At 40.0% G+C, this 14,888-nt stretch overlaps 1 protein-coding gene across 2 annotated transcripts in view; it reads right to left on the bottom strand.

Annotated features, from left to right (window-relative positions):
- The window catches only part of PLXNA4 (plexin A4), a 602,161-nt gene that overhangs the window by 278,310 nt on the left and 308,963 nt on the right, over positions 1–14,888 (bottom strand). For both annotated transcript variants that reach the window (XM_083183332.1, XM_083183333.1), the window contains exon 4: positions 11,969–12,100. In XM_083183332.1, coding sequence (XP_083039458.1) covers positions 11,969–12,100 — 132 coding nt within the window. The remainder of the gene's footprint in view (positions 1–11,968; positions 12,101–14,888) is intronic.

Genomic DNA, 14,888 nt, shown 5'->3' with positions numbered 1-14,888 from the left:
CACTGTGTGACTAGCAGGGCTAGGGGCTAATAACGTCCTGATTGTGAAACAATTATTTCAATAGAACCTGCTTCAGTTTCCCCCCAGGTAAATTGAAATAGAACAGAACAAAGCCAGAAATAGCTCAACCTGTTCCTTATAGTCTGGCGCGTGATGATTGTCCTAATAACGCCACGCTTGTAATGTGTATTCTGATTCACTTATTACTTTCTCCCTCTGTATACATGCATGAATCACCTCTCTCTGAAAATACTGTGAATTGTTCCCCCCGACACTGCAGTTTCCCTGAATATAGTGTATGCCGTGCATAACAAAAGCATTGCTCCTTCGTGAAAGCTGTAAGACGTGTGCATGGCATCATGTTGATGTAACAATAGCGCAGAGGAGCATCCAATGATATCTCGCCCCAGGGACTTTGGCGTTTTTTATAAAAATAAATGTTTTTCTATTTTGCGGCTTCTCTAACATTAAATATTGTTAACTGAAAATCAATAAAAATCATACACACAGCATTAAGTTTCTTGCATCTCAGACATTTACGGGGTTAAATTACCGATCAATAAAAACATTCAATTTATCATGAGTGCTTGTGGTGACAGGGACTTATAAACAGAATATTGTTTTACAGGGCCAGTTTTCTAGCAGTAGTACAGTTTTTCTATATAATGTAAGCTAGGCATTGTGTAATACAACACAGGCAGGCAATAGGCACACTAGGAAAATAAGGCAGCACTGCTCAGAAGAACTTGCAGTCTTTGAAAAGGTCTTTCCAGATGGTATAATTGTATATGAATTGAAGCACAATATGCAACTTTTAAGTTACATTGAATAACGTAAGTGATAGGTGTTTTATCAAATTGAAAGTTGTGCACTGCGGACCTCACAAAGGCCCTTATTCAGATCTGATCGCAGTACAAATTTGTTTGAAAAATGGGCAAAATCATATGCACTGCAGGTGGGGCAGATGTAAAATCCATAGTGAGAGTTAGATTTGTGTGAGTTATTTTGTTTCTGTGCAGGGTAAATACTGGCTGCATTATTTTTACACTGCAATTAAGATTTCAGTTTCAACACACCCCACCCAAATTTAACTCTCTCTGCCCATGTTACATCTGCCCCACCTGCAGTGCATATGATTTTGCCCATTTTTCAAACAAATTTGTACTGCGATCAGATCTGAATAAGGGCCAAAGTAATGTTTGGTACACGCAGAGTGATAGATCGTTAATGATGCATAGTGTGTTTGCTCAATATCATTAACGGTGCATGCTCAATGTTGACTATGCCATCAACAGCTGCATGTAGCTGGGGGCAAATTACATCAGTCGGTCAAGTGACGTCAATGACCGATATAATTACTAATATCGGTTACTGTGTATGCACTATGCTGTTCACCCGCGAGTGGGTATGGATCATTAGATAGATACCAACTAGGTCGACCCCACTAGGTCAACATACATGAAGGTCCACATGGGGTTAGGTCATCAGGGACACTAAAAAAGTGCACCGCATCCCCTCGCTTGGCTGGCTGCACTCGCCATGCTTTGGGCACGGTGCCTCGCGACACTATTTTATTCTTCCACCATGCTCTAGTGAATGGTATTGTAGGGAATGAAATACCACCTGTCAGCACATATCGGCACCCCAAAAAAGTGAAAAACCCAATGTCGACATTTTGACTGTTGACCTTCCCCATGTCGACATAATGTTTGTGTCGACCTAATGACCCTGTCAACATTACCCCACGTCGACCTTCAGTAATGTCAACGTAGTGGTGTTGACCTAATGCTTATCGACCTAGTGACTGTATTCCCCGGGAGTCTGGCGGTAATCTGTGGCTATATGGCTTATTCAGCAAACTGTGGAGTGTGTACTCAGCACTAGACAGAAATCCAAAATGGGCTCCTGGATTGCATGCATAGTACCAGCATGTATACTCTACCATATGCAGACTTGTACGCATCATACAGTGTACCACCCCACCCCATGTGTATACTGTACTTGGTTTGCCACCAATAATCATCATATGCAGGGGTGCCAATAGCTATGATCGGCTCAGGTACTTGGAGGGAAGGGGGTCATGGCCAATGCAGGAAGGTGTGGTCAGCCCCCTTCTTAGGAAATGTAAAAAATTCTAGTTAATGTGCGGTCACAAAGATGCACATGCATGCAATAAGGCACCAGCATGGAGTCTGCTGCAATTAATCACTCCCAGCTCACCCCGCACATCACTCAGGAAGAGAGAAGAGGAAGCAGGAAGGCTTCTGCAGCTGCCTCTTTCCCCAATGCAGCACACAGCAGCGTGTCACTATTCTTGCTCCCCATAACCACTATTTACAATAGGGAAGGGGGAGGGGGGTGTTAGGACCCGCCCCTCCCTTCAGACCCATCCAATAGGCCCAGGTAAAGAGTCCCTGCTTCCCCCCTTCTCTGTTTCACAATGCCACCTTCTACCCCCTAGAGGGATCTCTTTTAATTTCCAATCCCTTAATTTGCATTATTTTTAGTAAGCAGATTACATCTCCCATACTTATACTGGAAAATGTTACTGTATGTGGGTAAATTTACAGAAAAACAAATGTGAAAAAAAATCGCTATGAGCCCTGTGAGAATAATACTAGCTTCAGCTGGCGAATCACAGGGATCAGAGGCCACTGGGGACTGGGCCAGTGTGATCAGCTAAAAATCATACTCACCAGTCAGCCTCCAGGGGCTTCCTGCTACAAAGCAGCAGTTCACTATAGAGCTGATCCTCGGGCAAGTAAGTATAAATTGGGGGGGCAAGAAAGGAGATAGCAGCACATCGACATCCTCAGAGGGAAATGGTGATAAATCAGCCCCTTAGTATTAAAGATATTTAGTTCAAATTGTCCATTGATTTTATTGTTGCTAAACTGCAATGATTTGACTGCCCTGCAAAGCACTCACCTGCAAAGATGCAGCATTCAGAGTTTTCGTTTAAGTACAGCTAAAAACACGCAGGTGCCAAAAGATAAGAAAAATATAGAGTGCCATAATTCCTAACGTAATCTGTATCAGGCATACATTTCTCTGTTTCTGGCTCACCACCAGATATTTTTTATTGGCTTGGCATTAAAAATGATCTGACATGTGATACATGTAGAGATTGCCACAATCCAGCGCTTCTAGGAGCTGTTCTGTGGTTAAGGTGCTGAAATGAGTTTTATGCTAAATACTGTAGTACCGCTGTTAAGTAATATTACGTTGGGGATGAAATGCCTATATATATGTTTTACTGATTGTTTAATTGCTATACTATGATAAATGAGTCAATACAAAAACCTTTTAATAGATGCCGTGCATTACAGTACAGTGTGGTTGGTTTCTTTTGAATGTCACAGTTAAACCACAAAAACACTTGCCAAATGGTCTTTTTTTCTGTTATACTTTGCCACACATCTCCGTACTGAAACATAATCTCAAAATCTCTTAAAAATATTATTAACTTTTAAATTACTTTTATGTCTTATATACACATATCAACTTGCAGCGTTCTAAATAAATTGTTTTACAGCATTTGTCTTTGCTATTTAGAGATGTATTTAAATAATCATGGCCAGTTAGGCTGCTTCTCCATGGATAAATCTAATGCACAGTAAATATGGGGGTTATTTTGGTTCAATCTTTCTGACAAGTTCCTTCTTAGATGGACAAAACCATGTGCACTGCAGGTGGGGCAGATGTTACTTGTGCAGAGAGAATTAGATTTGGGTGGGGTTGTACTTCAAGTGAGATCTATATTGCAGTGTAAAAATAAAGCAGCCAGTATTTTCCCAGCACAGCAACAAAATAACTCACCCAAATCGAATTCACTCTGCACATTTTACATCTGCCCCCCTGCAGTGCAGATGGTTTTGTCCATCTAAGAAGGAATTTGTCAGAAAGAGTGAACCAAAATTGCCCCCTATGTGAGACATCAGCTAAAACCAATAAGCAGCTTTACCTCTTTGAATATGTGCTTGAAAGCTACAAAAGCCATTAATAAATGTTTAGTAAAAACTTTGTATATGCATGTACACAAGTCATCTGATGGCGGCCAGCCTCTTTAAGGAGAAAATATGTCAATAGCTGAAAATTGACCAGGTACACTATGTCAAACAGCCAGAATCCTACTTGCCAGCATGTTAAAGTCCCTCTTTCTGAGGGAGCAGGCAAATTAGCACAGCAGGATTTGGTTTGGGGGAATGGTATAACATATGTGGTGGGGCATGGCTGTATGTTTGTATCAACATAGCCATGCCCCCATTAAACAATTAAGAGATTTATCAACATTGTACAGAAAGTGGGTATGACTACAATGACACAATTCCGCTCAATTCCATTGGTAAATGGGTTGGTTGCTGGCTGCAGGTGAGGGCCAGGTACTTGCTGACTCTTCCTGGTTGCAAGGAGGAGAACCTGATTTTCTGGTTCTCAATCAAATTAAATCATTTTTATTGTCACTACAACATTAAAAAATGCATAAGTGAAATTCCAAAGAAAAAAGGAGTACTCACAATTCACACACCACAAATTCAAACTTAAAAGACTATTCCGCAGCCGACTAGTACTGCAACCTAAACACCTATAATATTTCTCAGAGGACAACACGGAGAGAACAGAGAATAACAAGGATGGCTTGGATTTAAAATTATTTTATTAGCCTTAACGTTACCCCTTTTAGCAAAATGATCTGCTATCCTAGGCAAGGGTTGACCACTGATTTTTTTCTGCGGCCTTAACTAGCCTTTCTAGGGAGCCACAATTGGAACTCTTGGAATTCCCATACCAAACCGTTCCATACTCCCAGCCATCGCTGCTCCAGGAGTGTAGGTAGGTATTATTATAACCCATCAAATAATTCATCTTTGCCCTGATGTTCTCCGCAGGTTGGCATGAGAGACTGTATTGAATAAAGTCACATTTTCCAGGTGATTTCCCTACTGCACTGCAGCTGCCGACATAGAACTCTTTAGAAATGCAGGGCATGGGGCTTCCCTTGACCCAGTGGTCCATGTGTATAGCACAGTAGATATGGGTCCAGTAGATATGGTACCCCCTGCACCCACTATAGCTGCACCCATATGTGGCATTAACTGCTACATATTGGGGCCGATTCAGACCTGCTCAAACAGGTCCAAATTTGGCCCCATCCCCAATGGTGCAGGACTGCGCAGTGCATAGGTTATATTTTCAATCGCCGGGGTGCTCGCTGCATAATTAACAGGTGGGGAAATTCCGGGGTGGACACCCGGAGTTTAATGCGCGTGACCACCAGAACGGTGAGTGAGACCATAGGAATGTTGGGGGAGCCCCAGGGAATGCAGGCATTCCCCTGCCTGCACAGGGCAGGTGGATGACATCACATGACGTCAGCGCCCATCCCCAATTCGGACAACAATGTGCAGCAGAAAAATCAGTCTGAGGCTACCTTTCTGCTGTGACCAGAGGAAAAGTCCTTCGATGGAGAGCATCCATCAAATGCTCTTACCTCTGTGCGGTCACTAGCAGCGTAGCGAGGGGATCTGGCCGGTGGGTGGGGGGCGTGCGTTTGGCGCGGCATCCTAGCGAGCAGGTCTGAATGACTCCAATGGTTTGTTGCTTAACCAGCACATTAATACCTAAGTTATGCTGCACGGACGTAGCTTGCCATATTCTACAGTATATAAATGTGCTTAACTATAAAAAGCACAGAAATGACGATGAATACCCCATATTAATTCAGCTGATATAGTAATAGCGTTATAAGTGGCAAGCAATTCCAAAAGTGACTTCATTTGTGTCTGCCTGTACCCCATTGTCCCAGTCATACATTATCCTAGTCATTTTATTAAGAAGCTTTCCCATCAATTAAAATTCCATATCCCCTACTCACAGTGTGCTAATAAAATGAAAGGCCCTGTCTGCAGTCAATACACATTAGCATACTTCTCTGAATGGAATTGAAACTCTGTAGCTTAATTATTAGATTTTGGCTCTACAAGATTAATCAGGCATATCTTATCACACCATGGCCATCCAATATGATAAATCAAGCCTGCGGGGTCCCTTATGATGACTCTCTGAGGGCAAATAAAAAGGTGAAAAGGGGAATTTTCTGCTGAGAATCAGGATTATCTCATCCTAAAAACGTGTGAAGAGATAATTGTCTGCCAGGAAAGAGAGAAATGTGGGCATTCATTTTGTATTTGTTGATGTCAGATTGAAACTAAGTCATTGTGAAGTCTATTAAGACTTGCCACATGATATAAATGTATGCTAGAGTTAGACTTGAGCTGTATTAAACATATGGATAGTTGGTCCTAATATTAAAGCTTGGCCATTAAATAACTCTAAAAGAAAAATCTACTGACACTAAGGACACCAAAATATACGAAGCTACAGTAAATACATTAAAAAAAAAAAATAGTTAAAATGCAATGTTCAACTAAGCCTGACCTTAAAGTGCAGTTCATCCCAATGTGATATACTATAAACTTCCCTTTATTCTAAACAGCAAATACTAGTATCCAAAAACTAACACAATAGCTCTATAGAATAAATTAATTTCTTCTATAGGGTATTCTGCTAACATAGAGATACTGTAACTTCGATGCTGGACACGTATGCTCAATTTGTCCATCCAATTTGCAATTTGTCACTTTGTTCTAAGCAACCAAACTCCTTTCTGCACAAAATGACTTAATCTATATAATCCAGCTGTCCAGGCGTGTTGTGATTTACATCACCATGCTGTTGGGGAACCTGCTTGTACCACTTTCTAATTCTCCCTCTGTGACACTGCTTGCCTCTGTTCCCTTCATCACACCATGACACTGCCCGCATCACCTGTCCTCAAAAACAATCATAGGTGTGAAACAGCTTGATGCCTGACACCACATCAGTACAATCACTTGCTCCTGTACTCATCTTTCCAAAGAACTGATTCCTTATACCTACCAAATTGAATATTCCATGTAAAAAATGTGCCAATAACTTAGTAAAATGCACTGACACAGAGTGCAAAGTGCTAACAATACAGTTATGAATAATTAATAAAGAAATGCAGTTAACAGTTTCATGTTTACTAATGGTGATAAGGAAGATCAGTTTCTCACAATTTGTCAGATAGTAATAATGATGTGCTTCTCATAAAGGGCCAGATGTACTAAGCTTCAAAAGTGATAAAATGGAGAGTTATAAACAGCAAGCCAATCAGCTCCTACCTGCCATGCCACAGACTGTGGCCTTTACTCAGATCTGATCGCAGTACAAATTTGTTTGAAAATGGGCAAAACCATGTGCACTGCAGGTGGGGCAGATGTTACATGTGCAGAGAGATTTAGATTTGTGTGAGTTATTTTGTTTCTGTGCAGGGTAAATACTGGCTGCATTATTTTTACACTGCAATTTAGATTTCAGTTTCAATACACCCCACCCAAATTTAACTCTCTCTGCACATGTTACATCTGCCCCACCTGCAGAGCACATGGTTTTGCCCATTTTCCAAACAAATTTGTACTGCGATCAGATCTGAATAAGGGCCAGTGTTTGAAAAATGTCAGACAGAAGCTGATTGGTTGGTTGTTTCTCAATCTCCATTTTATCACTTTTGAAGCTTAGAGCATCTGGCCCAAAGGGACGAGTAATAAGCCTTGAAAAGTGTTAATATGGAGAGTGACAAACCACACACCAATCGGCATCTTACTGGACATTTCCAACCGCTAAACACCTACTAGAAGCCCATCTTATAAAAAGCAATGTTCTTTTATACCAGCAGAACGATGAGTCCTTTATTCTTATTTCCCAATTATATGAAATGGACCATCCCTTAACCAAGACCACATGTATATATAAATGGGCATAAGGAAAATGTGGTTTAAACAAGGTTACAGATAAAACATACCACAGGCTGGTTTTGTCTGCTCTTTATTCCAATTGTAAAGCACGACTGAATATACTGCACTAAAATAAGAAACTGTAAATAATAATAATAATATTCTCTGCAAACTATTTCCTCATAGGATTAAAAAAAAAAAACTACCTTCATAGTTGGATATTTCTGTATTAACAATTAAAGGAGGTTATTAAAGATAAACATTGCTGATTACTAATGCTATTCTTATTGAGGTTTAACAGTACATTTTTGCAATATCCTTATATATAGATTTTTTTTTTTTCTGTCTGGAACATCTACTATTCCTGAGGGCAGAACAAACAATGTCAAAGCTGATTAGTTTCTGGAATTCTATCGGGGAAATGCTTGTTTATCTCGGACACTTATCTGCGACATGAACCCATAACATAACAGGGAAGGAACGGAACTGACAATTTTCACTGTATGGCTTTGATTTTCATTCTTGAGAGAATAACTCAGAGCTCTAGAAATAGTATTGTATACCAAACATATACTATACTGTGCCCTACTCCATGACTGACAGTTGCTTATTATTATTATTATTATCCTTTATATATATATATATATATATATATATATATATATATATATATATATATATATATATATATGGCTCCACAAGAGTTCCGCAGCGCCCAGTTACAGAGTACACATAATCAAACAGGAAAAAAGTGACTCACAGTTGAAGGCAATACAGGACAAATACAGGTTAAATGATTATAGGAAAATCAGCCGATTGCTGCAACATAAGTATCAAGGTGGCAGCAAACGGCGTGCTTTGGTGCAGTCGAAGACTGCTGATGAGGTAATAGGTCCCTGCTCGTGAGAGCTTACTATTCTAAAGGGGGGGGGGGGGGCAGACAGACAGAGGTGACACCAGAGGGGTAGATAGGGCGAGGAACAGAAGGTTAGAAGGACAGTTTGCTGGGTTTGGTGAAGAAGTGGGTCTTAAGAGCCAGTTTGAAGTTCTGTATAGAAGTGGAGAGTCTGAGGGGGAGAGGTAGAGAATTCCAGAGTAAGGGAGCAGCACGTGAAAAATCTTGGAGGTAGGAGTGGGAGGAGGTAATAAGTCGGCAGGAGAGCCTACGGGTATTAGCCGAGAGAAGGGGACAAGTGGGAGTGTAAAGGGATACAAGTTCAGAGATTTAAATTAGAGAGGAGTGGGTGACGCCTTTGTAAGCGAGTGTGAGAAGTTTGAATTGAATTCTGAAAGGGAAGGGAAGCCAGTGAAGGACTTGTAGAAGAGAGGAAGTGGAGGTAGTGCGTTTGGTGAGGAAGATTGCTGTACATTTTATGTATGCAGATGATGAGGTGTTGGGGGGGAAGCTTTTAAGTAAACAGTACCCAGACCGGTATGTAGAGAGCCCCAGTATTCACAAAGGAATATGGCCTTAGACATAGGATTCAGGGTCCAATGGTCTCAGCGTTGGGTGCATGCTATGGTTGCGGTGCCGGGGAGCAGTGACTGCCAGGAGGCAAGGTACAGGTGCTATGTCACAGCGTGTTGGGGCCGCCATTGTAGAGTCTGGCTGAGTGGGTGTGTACTGCGTTGGGAGGCTGGGTATGACTGGGTATGACTGGGTATGGCTAACTAACAAATTGCAATCTTATGGATACTAACATACTGGTATATTATGGATAATAAATGTATTAATAATTTCCACAATAAATTTTCATGATATTATTTTGTTTTATTTTAATGTATTTTACTTTATACCAGGCTGTGTATGCAGTGTATAGTGAAAATTAAATAGAATGAGTATTAAAATTAACCTGTTCATAACTCCTGCACAGTTATTTTTTTTTTTCTATTTAAAATGTGTTAGGTGTTGAGTATCCCCTTAAAAATAACAGTAGGCGACAGAGATGAAAAATTGAAGCTTCTTAATAATTTGATCAAGTGCTTGGTATGCTTGGTCATTTCTTAAACTATCTTCTTCTCCATACTCCCTCCCATCAAATCCCTCAGTTTCTGCCACCCTGATAGTTATTTCAGTGCTATTGATACTCTGACCCTGTTCTTTATTGACTTGAACTGTAAAGGAGTATACACATGGGGCAATTTCAGCACCTTTTCTAAGCAATCTAACTAAATCGCTTAGAAATGGAGAACTGAACGCTCCATGGCCCTTATTCTGGTTCACTCGCAAAGGAAATTCCTTCTCAAATGGACAAAACCATGTGCACTGCAGGTGGGGCAGATGTAACTTGTGCAGAAAGAATTAGATTTGGGTGGGGTTTTACATCAAAGTGAGATCTATATTGCAGTGTAAAAATAAAGCAGTCAGTATTTTTCCTGCACAGAAACAAAATAACTCACCCACATCGAAATCTCTCTGTACATGTTACATCTGCCCCACCTGCAGTGCAAATGGTTTTTTCCATTTGAGAAGGAATTTGCCTTTGCGAGTGAACAAGAATAAGGGCCCATGTGTATGACCTGCAGCGATGGCGATGCATGGTCCCGCGCGGTGCTATCACCCACAGGGAAAGCCAGTGCTTGCATTGGCTTTCCTTAGATTGTGGTGTTTTGTCTATTAAAAATAGGAAATGCCCCGCTCAGCACAAAGCATTGCGGTTGAATCGCAGGACACCTTAAGCACATTGCTCAGGAAAATTGCTGGGTCGCACTGTGCGTAGGTGGCTTAACTGACTGTGTTCTTCTTTGGCCTATTTGTTTATGCATGTGTGATTGGGTGCTGCAGATCCATTGTGGCCACCATATAAAAAAAAGTATAATAAGAACAACAATAATACTATTGCTCCACTATATGATTATAAAATTGACCCTCCACTAGTAGATCTGTATGCTTAGGTTTACACTGGCCTTAATACATACATATACAAAGTATTTAGATACACTGTATACTGTAGATATAAGCACACATATTCATATTATTCTTAGATATTATACATTTCACATTTATTGATTAATCTCATGGCTTTGTTAGTTTAATCTAAAAATAGTCAAATAGTAAGTGTAAAATATACATAACATATAGATTATGACTAACAATGACGCTACAGTCATTTCTTTTGCAAAGAAAGTAGCCTTAAGATTTTGAGCATTGCAGTAAAAAACGCCCACACTTTAGAGCAACATTCTGAGGTTTTGCCTTTATTGAAACTAAAAACAGCTAGGCCCCTGTAATGCATAGAATCATCAAACATGATACATTTGCTTTTGCCATAGTAAATGCTGTTTGCAAATCACGAACAACATTTTCTCTTGATCCTGTGTAGAAAGGGCTCACAGTGAGCCATCAATGTACTTTGTGTATCACAGGTAGGAAGGGTCCCTTCATTATTAATTATGAAGAGAAAAAGAACCATAAGCCAGGATAGAGAGCAGCAATTATTCCACTCTGAGGTCCTCATTAATTTTGAAACTTCTTTGGATGCAACACATTCTGTTACATTTCCCTACTGTTCACACCACTGTGTCCTTCCCATTCCTGACACCTCATCATTCCTCTCAACAGACTGCGTGTAGTAACCATGGCAATGCATGAAAAGCCATTACCCTCATAGGAGAATTAGATTTTAGTATAAATAGAAAATAGCCTATTGAACATATGCTCCGAACATCTCATTAGCAAAAGTGTCCAAACTATTCCCAATCCTAGCTGTCTAACCTGGGCTGGAATCTTTCTGTAATAGTAGGTCATAGATCGCCTACCCGTCAGCTTGCATCAAGGGCAACAATTTTGGTGCACAGAGATCAGCTGTCATGTTTGTTTGGAGTTTTTAGCAGATGACAGGAGCACAACCATGTGTATAAGTCCTGGTACAGAAGGCATGACTGGAGTCTCGCCAGCTGCAGGCTCTCCCAAGCACATGGTGTTATGTTTTGTTTAGCCACAGGCATCTGGCAAAGGACAAAATGACTACAAAAGAAAAATAAAGAAACACCAATCCAGAACATAGGGGTCAACTGTGTGTAATTGTTCATCAGTAATCATGTATCTTTCTACAATATGGATACATTCAGCAGCTAAAGAGCATGGCAACAATTACAGCAAATACTGCATGTATTATCATGCACCAAAAAACCTATAAAGCAGAACCAACCTGCTTCTCAGACATGATGAAAAGCTGCTCCTCGTTCTTCGTGAATGCCATATCCCGTAATACAGGACCAGAGTCGACAACTTGGATAGTTTCATATTGCAGAGCTCCACTGATCGGGCCATCTACGCGGATCTAAACAGAGAAAGAAACACAGAAATTATGTTTTATATAACATTATAACAACAACAAGACATCTTAGGGGTAAATTTACTAAGATGGGAGTTGTATTGAAGATGGGATGTTGCCCACAGCAACCAATCATATTTTACTTCTTATTTACTTAGTACCTTCTAGAACAGGCCTTGCCAACATGTGCCTCGCCAGCTGTTTTGAAACTACAAGTACCAGCATGCCTTGCCACAGTTTTTCTATTAGAGAATGCTAAAATTGTGGCAAGGCATGCTGGGATGAGTAGTTTAACAACAGCTGGAGAGCCACAGGTAGAAGATAATAGATAGAATATAATTGGTTGTTATGGGCAACATCTGATCTTCAATAGAACTATCTTAGTTAATTCACACCCTATTGTTAGTTGTAAGTGTCAAGAAAAACTGTTGAACCTGAACAAACCATACAATATCATGTGGCAAATGGCCTGTTTATTAATATACGGTGATAAAGATGGTTCTCTTTCATTGGTTATTGCAGTTATAACATAAAAAAAAAAAAAAAACAATTAAGGCTATACTGTATAAATAAAATCTTGTGGCTAGATACTCAGCCATTCATACATGGTGATGAAGGCAATAATGTGTTTTTATATTTCCACTTGTTGACAAAGAAGTAAAATAGAATGTAAACAAATATAAAATATAAATGAACGGTTATGTTAAAAAAATTGTTTATTTAATCGTATTGCATGTTTTGTATTGCTTTTTGACTGTTATGGTCATCCTGAGGTGGCGATATCAGAATAAGGATAGCGGATATACTTCTACCACCCTGATCCTTATTATATAAGATTCCTGTTGGAATCTTTCACCAGTGAGACAAAGCGGATCATAGGGTAGATAGAAGGAAAAGTTTTAGCCAGAAATAGGGCTTCTCACCCATTAACAAATAAAACCTGAAGTGCTGGAAAAGTTTTGTTACAGAAACTAGAGCATTGTGACAAGGGCATCTTAAGCAAGCTCCATTGCAGATAAGGCAGGAATACACTGCTTGAATTATCTGCAGCGGAGGTATCTATATCCCAGGTATTCGTAATTTCAGTACAATTCAACTGACACAGAGGCAGGTCTGTGCTGACCTTTATATTCCGTGATCTGGGATTGTGTCTATTCCATTCTATGTTAGAATATTTCAACAAAGAGTATATTTAACAAAGAGTAATTGTACAGAAAATACAGAAATAGTTTGAATGTTGAGAGGTGATACTGATACCTTTCCACAATACGTTTTCAACTACAGCATTTTATAATACTGTAGGTGAATAAATTAACTTGGCAGCACTTACAGAATGCCAAATAGGTACTGCAATTTCACTGCACTGAGCTCTCATTGGCTCTCTGCTTGGCAATAAAAAAAAAAACTGTCAAACTCATCTTAATTCATAAAAAGTTAGAGAGGTCACTTCTCACTGTTGTTGCCAAAATTATTTGTCAGCACTTTAAAGCATGACTCTCCATAATGTCTTAGTCTAATCAGTTTATAAGAAGCAAAAGCCAAAGTCATAGAAATATAACTCAGCAGGTAAAAGGATCTGATTACAAAATGCAAATGAGCCCTGAAAATCTGTAGTCAAAGCATAAAACAGGTTTGTGATAAAAGTGCATTACTCTGGCTCATTCATTATTATATGATGCCAAGGCGAAAACGTGAAACAATTATTCTATGTATCAACAATATGTTATTTAGTGGGGCCGAAATTAGATGAAATCTTCAGTTATCTTAAGAAAGTCTGTTAAGTTAAATGTGTAAGAAGAACATTTTATGACCACACTGCATTTATTAGTGATTATAGTTCTACCCAGTGGCGTAAAATGGGTACAGTGTGTGTGTGGTGCCGGGTTACACTGCACACACTGCACCTATTTCTTCAATATTTAACTCTCCCAATACCATATACTGTAGGTAGTGCTGAACAAATCACTTGGAAAATAGTAGAGGTGGATTTAGACCTCATGGGGCCTTGGCAAAACAAGTTGGGGCCCTCCTCCCTCCAACCATCCATAGCACTATATTTTTGCTGCAGATTACAAGTGACATGGATAGAGTACCTTAGCGTATGCACAGCCTACTGATACATGCTCAGCTGCTTGAACATCGGCATTGCCTACAAATCTGAATCAGGCTCTAGGGGTGAGATTTAATGGGATGAGAGATTCAAAAAGTGAGAGATTTGGTAAGAATTCTCCAGTTTTTTTTAAAGCAGCAATCATTTACACTGCTAATCCAGTTTGATTTTGCTGTGTAAATGATTGCCGCTTTAAAAAAACTGGAGATTTCTCTCCAAATCTCTAATTTTCTGAATCTCTCATCCCATTAAATCTCACCCTAGGTCTTTTGCATGTAGGCGTAATACCTGTGTCTCATTTAATGTAAACTGACTGTCCGCTTTACGTAACAGTTATTTCTTATCCTATCAAAAACATCAAAGGGACGTTTGGAGTGTGGGCAGGTCCATGTGATGTCATAATGTCACATGTTAGTCACATAACGCTCCTCTGGGAACATTTTGGATGGCCAGGATATATTTATGGGGCCCCCTGGGACCTGCTGGGCCCTAGGCAAGCGCCTAAGTTGCCTTGTGAAAAATCTGCCTCTGGAAAGTAGCGCAGTGGCCATTTTCCTGCCATTTTGCGCTTGTGCTATTGAAAAACCATACAGCACCAGAGTCTACTAGTGATCATTAGAGCGCTACCGGCTAGAGAAGAGGGGTCCCTGATGTAGACTGCACTTGGACGGGCATCCTCCGCTC

Source organism: Crinia signifera, chromosome 4, assembly GCF_055691185.1.
Source record: "Crinia signifera chromosome 4, ASM5569118v1, whole genome shotgun sequence".
Taxonomy (NCBI): domain Eukaryota; kingdom Metazoa; phylum Chordata; class Amphibia; order Anura; family Myobatrachidae; genus Crinia; species Crinia signifera.
This window is presented reverse-complemented; position numbering and strand designations above follow the sequence as displayed.